General features: G+C 45.4%; 1 protein-coding gene across 1 annotated transcript; it reads left to right on the forward strand.

The window, feature by feature from the left end:
* The first annotated feature begins 263 nt into the window (after positions 1–263).
* Positions 264–9,297, forward strand: LOC129653630 (pregnancy-associated glycoprotein 1-like). Its single transcript, XM_055583372.1, has 9 exons — positions 264–364; positions 1,572–1,722; positions 2,698–2,815; positions 2,914–3,032; positions 4,219–4,412; positions 5,336–5,452; positions 7,140–7,281; positions 7,369–7,467; positions 9,148–9,297. Exons 1-9 carry the CDS (start codon positions 264–266, stop codon positions 9,295–9,297), a joined length of 1,191 nt encoding a protein of 396 aa, XP_055439347.1.
* Positions 9,298–11,797: the final 2,500 nt, after the last annotated feature.

An 11,797-nucleotide genomic window follows, 5' to 3' on the forward strand; every position in this document is an offset into this window, starting at 1 on the left:
GGCAAGGTTCTCTGTCTTCTTAGATGTCCATGCAGATCAGTTTGATTTTCTAGCCAAGCTTCAAGGAAGAGATTACAGTTCAATTCTCTGTATTCTGAGAAGCTTCAAAGGCCAGTGACCAAGGACACTGATGAAAGTAAAGATTTAATCAAGAGCTTTGTGTGTGTGTGTGTTTTTTTTTTTTTCAGATCTTTTAGTGGCCTAAAGGGGAAAACTCAGGTAGGTCAGAGCATATATAACTAGAGGCTCCTGGTCACCACTACATGCTAAGAACCCAAACTTCCCTGAGTACTTGGATGCAGGATAGAAGCATGAAGTGGCTTGTGGTCCTTGGGCTGGTGGCCTTCTCAGAGAGCATAGTAAAGTAAGTATGGGGACTGTAAGTCACATCCTATTCCTTTCTCGGATTTTTCTTTTCATCTGATTATTCTTCCACCGATCAGGTTTAGAAGGGAATGGAATATTTCCTTAAGAGTCTTAAAGCTCAACTCTTATTGATAAGTAACTTGCTATAGGAACTGTGGACCCCAAGGTCTTGGTTGGGTTGCACAAATCTTGGTGTCCAGTCATGTAAAGACCTATTGAAAATGAAACTCCTTGTAACAGTTTAGTGCACAGTCTATGCAGATGTTGATGTGGTCCTGTGGAATAGCACTTTCTACATTTTATTCAACATGTCCTCTTTTTTCCCTATCTACTTCAGTGTGTATATGCCTATGTCTGCATCTCTGTATCATTGTCATTTATCTCTCCATCTCTTTGGAAGTCACTGGGAGTGTATTTCTCTTTGTGTTGTTTTCTTTTCACTTTTCATTTGACTCTTACTTCTTTCTCAGGCCTCTGAATTTCCCTTATTTTTCCCTATATCTTGGATTCTTCTTTCAACTTTCTTTTCTCTTTCAACTTGGAGAAAGATACACTGTTTTATATATACTGTTTTGTATCTGACAAGCAGTGTGACCACACCCAACTCAGAAACCTCTTGCATTTCAAATTGCTCCCTTGTAAAAGAGGATGAGCCCCCCTTCTACCTCCTTCCTTCAGATTCTATGAGAAGGAATGAGTGAGATGGCAATAGCAATGCTAATGGCTGTCATTGTTGAGATTGGAAGATCCCCTGGAGAAGGAAATGGCAATGCACTCCAGTATTCTTGCCTGGAAAATCCCATGGATGGAGGAGCCTAGTAGGCTACAGTCCATGTGGTCTCAAGGAGTTGGACATGACTGAACGACTTCACTTTCACTTTATATACATCACTTCACTTATCCCCAAGATATCCTATTTGGAGGGTTTGTATTGTTACATTCTACCATTTTACCAAAGGGGAGACTGAGACACCACATGGTCATATGGCTTACCTAAGATTGCAGAACAGAACCTGTATTGAAATCTATGTCTTTGTCATGGTATATGCATAAAATTCTGATAATAATGTGCTTCATAAAAATGATTAGAAAATGCACAGGGCCATTACAATGACAGTTATATCTTAACACTGACAGCTAATTGTAGTATCTTTGTTTTTTTTTTTTTGTTTTTTTTTTTTTTTTTGTCAAATGATTGGTGAAAGAATACCTCTAAGGAGAGTGAAGCCCATGAGAAAAACCCTCAGTGGAAAAAACATGCTGAACAATTTCCTGAAGGAGCATGCTTACAGACTGTCCCAGATTTCTTTTCGTGGCTCAAATCTAACTAGTCACCCACTGAGAAACATCAAGGATGTGAGTATTTTGGGAGGATGGTGCTCCACAGTGCCCCCTGGTGCTCTAGCCTAGCACTGGGGCTTATCTGGAGGTGCCAGGTGGGATGATGTGGATGAGGTTCCTTCAGGAGGCAGAGACACTGGAAAACAGGGACCCCCAACCAGAGGAGAAGGCACTCTCATCCTAAACTCTTGGTCTTTGTGACTGGGCACTGCAATTACCAGGTGGCAGGTAAATATCCATTTCTGTGTCAAAAATGTATCATTTGTTTGAGGGCGGTTGTTCCTTCTGAACTAAGTGAGCCACTCAGTTACAGATGAAGAGTGAACCATCACTGATCAAAAGGTAGAACCAACTGAAGAGCAACTGTGAATCCCCAGGCAGAGGAATTCAGTTTCCACAGATGCAAGAACGACAGCACTAAAAAGTTACTGAACCTGTATTCCATGTATGGACATAAGAATCACTGTGGTTACTGTTTTTAGATTAGGAAAAGGGCTTATTTTGTCTTCAAGAATGCCCATGCCAGCCTGAGAGATAGGAAAAGAGTAAATACATGTCAAATGAAAGGGTCACCTGTGTGGTGTTGATTGGTTGTGGTCTGAGTTTGGAGGGAGTGGCTGGGGTTGATCAAGAAGGACCTCCTGGAGACGCGGGTGCTAAGGCTGGGTTTGAAGAGACTACAGAGCTGCTCAAATGAAGGTACCAGGACTTCCCTGGGTGTCCAGTGGTCCTGGAGGCCCAGTGTTTATGCCTATGGGATTCCCATGCAGGAGTTACCACTTCAACGCCTGGACATAGAGTCAATATCCTGCATACAATGTAGCACAGGAAAAATATATCAAATGCAGATTCCTCTGTGACCAAAGCCTGTGAGCTGCACGGTGGTTAGAAAGTGATCTTAAGAGATATGTGAAACCCAGAGGGAGTCAGCAGTTTGGGAATAGAGGGTAGCCAGTTCTGCACTAACCCACTCCCTCCTTCTCCCTGTAGTTGGTCTACCTGGCTAATATCACCATTGGAACACCCCCTCAGGAGTTCCAGGTTTTCCTTGACACAGGCTCATCTGACTTGTGGGTGCCTTCTGACTTTTGCACCAGCCCAGCCTGTTGTGAGTACAGACACCCCATACCCGGACCATCCTTCACTTACCCTGCCGCCCTGTTTCCATCCTTGGCACCTGATGACACTCATCTCCTGTGTCTACAGCTAAACACATTAGATTCAGACATCTTCAGTCTTCCACCTTCCGGCTTACCAATAAGACCTTCAGCATCACCTATGGATCTGGGAGAATGAAAGGAGTTGTTGCTCATGACACAGTTCGGGTAACAGTGTAACATATGCTGAGTCAGGACTGGCTAGGGAGTGACCACTGCTTGCAAAACAGATGCAGGACCATCTGGTAGGACCCTTCCTAGCCTAACTCCCATAGGTATTGGCCATCTTATCCACAGGATCATGTCTCTGGGGAGGCAGTGCCCGTGGTCACACACGAGCAAACAGATTAGCTAATCCAGAGAGTGGTTTGAGGTGTGGACTTGCAGCTCCTCTGCCCATTAGCAGTTCAAGGTTCATTTTGCTGGGAGTGAGAAGAAAGGATAAAAGCACCCACTTTTATATTCACAGACTGTTCCAGGTACTTTCAGGTGATAACTTGTTTAATTTGCAACAATGCCACACAGCAGTTACTCTGATTAGCTCATGAGACATATGAGGAAACTGAGGTGCAGACAGCAAGGTCCTTCCTGAGGGTACGCATGTGGTAGAAGGTGGAGTTAGGTTGGCTTTTCAGGATTGAATTTGCTGTGGGGTGTTTGTGGACAGGATAAAACTCATCTGAGGACCCTCAGCGCAGTCAAGGGCTTCAGGTATCTGGAGTGGGAAACTGGTGGCCTGAGAAGTCAAGGGGCCTGATAAATGATTTCTCACTCTAGAGGACCTTAGAGAGTCTAAAAAACCTATGGCCTTCCTCCCCCAAAGTTCCGCTCTCTCTTTTCTCTATCATACACACTCAGAGAAATATACACATATCCCCAAAAGTGATTTCCACAGGCAGTAATTTCATAGAACCCTGCAAGCAAGATTGTGTTTTTGGCTTCTGTCTTCCTGGACAGATGCAGAATCCACAGTACATTACAGAGAATGCAGTCCATTCCTGTCCTTAGATCACAGTGATGTCAAAGAGAAGGCTATCTTGCTCTCGATTGTTTTGTCCATAATGTGGCACCAATGGGGCCTGGTGTGACTCTTGGTTGCCCCACCTGTAGAGAAGCCATGAGGCCAACATGACTCACTCAGGTGGTATTTTTCAGAGGGGCAGATGTTATAAAATTCACAGCCTCTCTCAAATGGAACCCAAATTCCCCTCCCAGCTTGATCTCACTGTCTGTCTGGCACTGAAGACAGAGCCCAGCCTCAATTCTTCTCTGAGGATCTAATGGAAATGCATGCCAGCCCAGTCCTAGCTCAATTTTATGTATCTGTAAGTGGGAACACTCTTCTTTCCCACAGATTGGGGACCTTATAAGCACTGACCAGCCGTTCGGTTTAAGCGTGGAGGAATATGGGTTTGAGAATATACCTTTTGATGGCATCTTGGGCTTGAACTACCCCGAAATATCCCTTTCTGGGGAAATCCCCATCTTTGACAAGCTGAAGAATCAAGGTGCCATTTCTGAGCCTGTTTTTGCCTTCTACTTGAGCAAGTAAGTGTGAGATGGACAATCCCTTTCACCAAATGAGCTGTAGGATGCTTTCAGTTACACAAAAATTATAGAACACTCGATAAACAAGTATCCTGAGAGATAATCTAACCCAGGATAACTATGGACCCAGGACCCTACCTGGCTTCACCCCTGGCTTTTATAAATAAAAGTTTATTGGAACACAAGCCTACTCCTGGGCTCAAAACCAGTAACTTGGTGTAGCAGGGTAAGTGAGGAGGAAGGCTAATGGAAGGCAACAGGAAATAAGTTTAAGTAAAAAGCATTAGGATTTGCTTATGAATTTTATAAGGAAGGAAGAAGAAGGATGGTGGATATCTTTCCTTCCTCATTAGCATTTCACTGGGAGCCCAGGACCAGCTACCCAATTTGTAGGAGCCAGTGAGAAATGAAAGTCTGGGACACAAAAGTGTGGGACCCCTTGTTAAAGAAATATGAGGCATTTCAAGACAGGGAGAGCAGAGGTGGGGTCCCTTCTGACTGTGGGGCTCTTTGGACATAGAGATCACAGGCCATTGGAGCCAACTCTGGGTGACCTGAACCCACACCCTTAGAACCCCCAGGCCTTGATTTTCCTGAAAAATGACAAGACGGACAAGGGGAAAGCCAAACACTTCAGCACCCTGTCCTCTGAGGGTGTCTGAGCTCTCAGGTCGCTGGAGGTCCAGGGCGTGTTCAGAAGACAGAGTGGGTGGAGCCCAGCCAAGTGATTCACTTTTTAACCTCTTCTGTGCCACTCATTAGCCAGTAACAGATTTCAGTCTGGATCTCAATCTCTCCTAGACTCGATTTCTGCATCTGTACAGGGGGACCTTATTAGGGCCTTGATGGGTGGACAAGCACAGCTCTCAGACAGTGCTGTTGTTACTATCCTCCAAGGATCACCCCCTCACTTCTCTCTACAGAGATGAGCAGGAGGGCAGTGTGGTGATGTTTGGTGGGGTGGACCACCGCTACTACAAGGGAGAGCTCAACTGGGTACCATTGATCCGATCAGGCAACTGGATTATACACATGCACAGGTAAGCCTCTCCCTCTGAGGATCAGCCTAAGTGATGCTCCCACTACTGTACATGGACACAGGCAGACACACACAAATGCATTCTCAGACACACAGTCACACAGATATAAACACCACTCACAATGACACAGACAGACACACAGAAACATGGAAACACACAAGCAGACACATAAAAACATACACAGCAACACATAAAATCATGCATAGCTAGTCAGAGACACACAAGCACACACAAATAAACATGCAAACACACATACAAACAAACACACAAGCACAGAGATACACAAACAACCTCATAATCCCCAGGCCTTCTGAGCATGGCTCAGATCAGGGTCCAGAAGGCACCAGAGAGGTCTGTGTAGCTGGGAGAAGGCTGCACCCACTGCCCTTTGAGGTGGGGAGCATGGTTAGAGGACTCTACAGTGTGGTGAACAGAGGATCAGGGAGAATATCTCCAGCCTGAACAGAGTTATGGTAAGATGACTGACTGTCCAGGGCTACCTAGGACATAGGAAATTCTTAGTACAGATCCATTCTCAGTACAGATAAATGGCAGTTAAAAAACAGGGACAGTCCTGAGAAAATGGGGAAAATTGGTATTCTTAGGAAGCAGCTACCCAGCAGTGGAGAGAGGTTGGCTGCAGTCTTAAGACGTGAAAGCAACTAATAGAAAAGTCACATCAAGTTCTTGGGCACACAGTGGGGCAGGGGCTATTACAGAGGATCAGAAAGGTGGGATCCAGGAGTGACCTGAGGACAAGAGGCATAATTGATAGGATTTTGTGTGATACCCTCAGACAAAAGTTGACCTGTCCTTTGGAGTTTCTATGGGCTAGTCATGTATTTCCTGGCCAGGGTCTCAGGGTCTGAGCTAGTTGTAAGAGCAGTGCTGGGAGACACCCTTTCCCAGAGTAACCCCTCTCTTCCCCTACTATGAGAATCTGCTGCCCCTGCAAATCTCCATCTTCACTCTGTGTGCAACCCGTTATTTGTTCCCCACCAGATACAGCTCTCTAGAGGTTACTTATTGTTTTCTAAGTTTTCATTCACTCATTGAACAGAAAAGCATTGGGCATCCACTGTGTGACAGGCACTTTAGGGAGGCATGGAGAATAAAACTCGCCCTCATATCTAAGAAGGCAGATGTACATGAAGTGACTCACCCACATAGTGAATTGTGACTTTGGTGCATGCTAGACATGAAGCGTAGAAGGCAATGACAACTCACTCCAGTACTCTTGCCTGGACAATCCCAGGGATGGCAGATCCTGGTGGACTGCCCTCTATGAGGTCGCACAGAGTCAGATATGACTGAAGTGAGTTAGCAGCAGTAGCAGCAGCAGACATGAGGAAGGGTCTACAGAGAGTGACTAAGACAGGAGACTCATAAACACCAGGGCAAAGGCTTCCCGAAAACAATAAAATTAAGCTGGAGTCTGGAAGATGAGAAGAAATTTCCTAGTCAAAGTGCAGTAATCTTCTAGGAAGGAAGACCAGCTTGTGTCAAGGTACAAAAGATCCTGGTGTATTCAAGTACTATATTCAAGGATGTCAAGAAAGGTACTGTGTTGATAGCAAAGGAAAAGAGGATGAGAGATGAAGGGCTGTTTAGGAGACAGTTGGGAAGGGGACAACTCTGGGGAGGCTCAGAGTGACCTTGTTGCCCACTTTCTTCCTTTGTCTCTCAGCATCTCCATTGAAAGAAAGGTTATTGCTTGTTCTGGAGGCTGCATGGCCTTTGTTGACACTGGGACAGCATTCATCGAAGGCCCAAAACCACTGGTCGATAACATGCAGAAGCTCATTGGGGCCAAGCCATCGCGTTCCAAGGTGAAGGGTCATGCCCCAGGGTCACTCCCAGTCTCCACACACAACAAGGATCACCAGGGCTAACCTCTTACCCTCTCTCTCTAACAGCACTATGTTTCATGTTCTGCGGTCAATACACTGCCCTCTATTATCTTCACCATCAATGGCATCAAGTACCCAGTGCCAGGTCGAGCCTACATCCTCAAGGTGAGGGGACAATACTGAGGGTTGGTCCTCAAACTGGAGCTTGCAAGAACCCTTGGGCTGCTGCTGGGAGGAGTGTGCCCTCTGGAGGCCATGTCACACCATTGCAGATGCTGCTGAGCCCTGTGGCTGGGCTGGTGCCTCCCACAAAACCAATCACTTCAAAATAAAGGGCCGTTTGGGACACTGATCTTCCTGAAATAAATGTGGAAATGCCACACCATATGGCATGGTGGGAGTCAGGGAAAGGGCAACACTAAGGTCCTCAGTCCTCAAAGAGCTTAAACTTAATCTGAACCCTTAGGTGAATGAACATGAAATTCAGCACTAGCAGTCCCTGAAATAGGCCATGTTACAAGGAGAATGTCTGGGGACAGTCCCAGTGTGATGTCCCAGCATAAGTTAACAGGCTCCCTTCCCCTCTCATAATTTTCCTGGTTTGGATGATAAATTACATGGTCAGGCTAGTTCTTGGCTGCATCTTCCCCTTGCTCCGGCCAGGTGCCTCCTTTGTGAGTTGGGGTACCTGACCCTTCTGTGGAGAGGTTGGATGCTAATGTGAATAAAGGGTGAACAGTGACTGCTCAGCCCCAGCACAGGGTGGAGCCATCATGTCAGCTCCCTGAGGGAGTTCAGAGCAGGCTGATGGGCTCAAAGAAGGCTTTGAGGAAGAGAGGGAATTTCACAAATGCTAAAAACACAAACTCATTGAGCCATATGGAGGGTTTCTTGATTCTAGGCAAAACTGCACTGGATTCCATGCTAATGGCATCTCAAGATGATCTGCACTGGGGCACTGGGGGCTTACTAGGGGAGATGAGGGCTATGGACTGACCAGTGGGCATGGGGAACAAGAGTACTTTACCCAGCCAAGCCTGGAGTGGCCACAGAGGGTGAGTGTGGACTGAAGGAGGCTTTGCAGAGTTCCTGAGTTAAAGCTTCAAGAAATTGTTGTGGGCACTGCTCTATTTAAGATGGATAACCAACAAGTTGCTGTGTAGCACAGGGAACTCTGCTCAGTTATATGACAGCCTGGATGTGAGGGGTGTCTTTGGGACCAGGATACCCGGAGACATATGGTTGAGTCCCTTTACTGTTCACCTGAAACTCAGAATATTGTTAATCAGCTACACTACAATACAAAATAAAGTTTTTAAATAAAGGACAGATTGTGGGGATGTAGGAGGAGAACCAGCATTCTCTTCAGAGAAAACAAGGAGCAAGAGTCAGAAGGAAAGAAACGGAGTGAGGAGAGCTATGGACACACTTGTTCTTTTAGAAAAAATTATATTGAAATGTGGCTAATCTTCATTGTGGCATTAAGTTCTGCTGCACAGCAATGTGACTCAGTTATACACATAAAAATATATATTTTCTTATTCTTTTTCATGTGATTTATCCCTGAATGTTGAAAATAATTTCTTGTGCTCTACAGTAGGACTTTGTTGTTTTTCATTCCTCTGTTTCCCAACCACCACTCCTCCCCTCCCCCACACCCTTCCTCATGGCAACCTCATGTCTTGGACCTCTTTGGTTGATGAACTCTCATATCCCCCGCTGTTGAGAAAACCCTGTGATACTTACCAAAAGAGGGAAATAAAACAAAGAATTCTGCTGGGCCTGGATATTGGGGGGAGTCACCAAGGGCTCATGCTGACTGGTGTGTATCTCTGATTCCCCCAGGATTATAGAGGTCGCTGCTATACCACCTTTCAAGAGAGCCCATTGAGTCCACCTACAGAGTTCTGGATCCTGGGTGACGTCTTCCTGAGGCAGTACTTCTCGGTTTATGATCGAGGAAATGACAGGATTGGCCTGGCAAGGGCAGTATAAATGCTTGAAGTGGTTCAGGAATCAATAAGGCTGCTCCTAACACACACTCACTCGCACTTGGGCACTGCTGCTCAGGATGCTGGTGAACTGTGTTTGGTGGTCTGCACACCCTATTCTCAGTAAAGAATAAAGGGTCTCACTCTTAATGGTGCTGAAACAAATGGTTGCCTCTTTTTTGTGTCTGGGAGTGAAGGATCTAGAACCAAGTCTGAATCAAAATTGAGAGAAGCCCTACCCCACCTGCCTTCAAAGAAAAGGGAGACTCATTGAAATGATCCTGGGAATCCAGGACACAAGACTCAGAGCAAATACAAAGATCTCTGTAACTGGACCCAAGAAATCAGAAGTCATCAGTTCTCTCTTTCTCTCCCTCGGCCTTTCCCTTCCCTCTTCTTTGATGGTCTTAGCTGACAACTTTCTTCCTTAAGGCTTCTACACCTGGTGAGGGAGTCCAAGCTACATTCCCTAGGGTTTTATATCCTGAAGGCATCTCCTAGTAAAGAAAGAAGCTGGAAGCCATTAGAGTTCAAGGGTATTCTCAGAATGATACACCTCAGTTCACATGTACAGCCCAAGGTCAGCCATCCTGGCAGGGCCATGGGGTCCTATGATTGGCTTTACATGGTCATTGTCCCTGACACAGCTGCACACATGACTGTCAGTTTCCTCCAGAACTACATGACTGAAGCTGGGGAGAGGCAGCCCCAAGGATAGCGACTGGCAGATGGTCTAGTCCATGGAAGAGTTTGTGATGACCCACCAACTCCACCACCTCCCCATTCAGAGGAATTATTAGGGGTAATGAAATAGACTCTCTTCATCCCATCTCAGATGATCTTATTGCTGGACTTCTCCTCCAGGGGATTTTGGGTGAGGTACTTCATGCAGAGCTGGTTCCCTCTTGTTCCCACACCTCAGTCACAAGCTCTCTGCCACATATGCCTGCTCTGTCCTTTCCTGGCCTACTTGGTAAGGGGTGGCCTCAGTAGATCCCTGAGCCATCTCCCTCCTCCAGGGCCCAGAATGTCTCTTCCTTGGTCTCCAATGCTGCTGGGGAGAATGCAATGCATGTATCCATGGGTACACAGAGCCTTCTGCTTTTCTGAGCATCTCCATGGGTGAGGCTACAAACTGTTTGCTTGGAGCTGCCATGGTCAGGCACTTTTGCAGTGGAAGCATCCATTCTTTCCACCTGGAGGCCCTCAGTAGATGCCTCAGCTAAGACAGCAGGGGTCAGAGGTTGATTTCCTTTCAGATTGACTGGTTTGATCTCCTTGTTGTACAAGGGGCTCTCAAGAATCTTTTCAAGCAGTGCAGTTCAAAAGCTCAATTCTTTGACATTCACCCTTTCATATGGTCCAGATCTCACATCTGTACATGATTACTGGAAAACCATAGCTGTGACACTACAGACCTCTGTAGCAAAATGAGTCTCTGCTTTTTAATGCACTGTTCAGGTTTTTCATAGCCTTTCTTCCTTCCAAGGAGCAAGTGTATTTTAATTTTGTGGCTGCAGTCAAGGTCCATAGTGATTTTGGAGCCCAAGAAAATAAAATCTGCCAGTTTCCTCTTCTCCCTCATCTATATGTCATGAAGTGGTGGGACTGGATGCCATGAATGTTGAGTATCTCTTGGTGAATAGTTTTTTGAATGTTGAGTTTTACACCAGCTTTTTTCATTTCCTCTCCTTATCAATTGGTCTTTAGTTCTTTGCTTTCTGCTATTAGGGTGGTGTCATCTTCATTCTGTAGATGTTGATATTTCTCCCAGCAATCTTGATTCCATCTTGGGATTTATGCAGTCCAGCATATCGAATGATCTTTCCTACATACAAGTTCAATAATCAGAGTGACAATGTATACATTGTCATGCTCCTTTCCCAATTTTAAATCTTTTAGTTCTATGTTCTATGTCTGATTCTAACTGCCACTTTTTGACCTACATACAGACTTTGAGGAGACAGGTAAGTTGATCTGCTACTCCCAGTCTCTTAAGAATTTTCCACAGTTGTGGTCCATATAGTGAAAGGCTTTAGCATAGTCAGTGAAGCAGATGTAGATGTTTTTCTGGAATCTGCTTGGTTTCTCTATGATCCAATGGATGTTGGCAATTTGATCTCTGGTTCCTCAAACCAGTTTGTACATCTGGAAGTTCTCAGTTCATGTACAGTGAAGCTTAGCTTGAAGGATTTTGAGGATTACCTTGCTAGCAAGTGAGATGAGCACAATTGCATGATAGGTTGAACATTCTTTGCAGTTGCCTTTTTTTTGGATTGGAATGAAACTGACCTTTCCAGCACTGTGGCCACTGCTGAGTTTTCCAAATTTGATACCATATTGAATTCAGCACTGTTACAGCCTCATTCTTTAGGATGTTTTAAACAGCTCAGCTGAAATTCCATCACCTACACTAGCTTTGCTTGTAGTGATGCTTCCTAAGGCCCACTTGACTTTATGCTCTAGGATATCTGGCTTTACATAAGTGACTCCAACATCATCTA

The sequence above is a fragment of the Bubalus kerabau genome, chromosome 5 (assembly GCF_029407905.1).
Source record: "Bubalus kerabau isolate K-KA32 ecotype Philippines breed swamp buffalo chromosome 5, PCC_UOA_SB_1v2, whole genome shotgun sequence".
Taxonomy (NCBI): domain Eukaryota; kingdom Metazoa; phylum Chordata; class Mammalia; order Artiodactyla; family Bovidae; genus Bubalus; species Bubalus kerabau.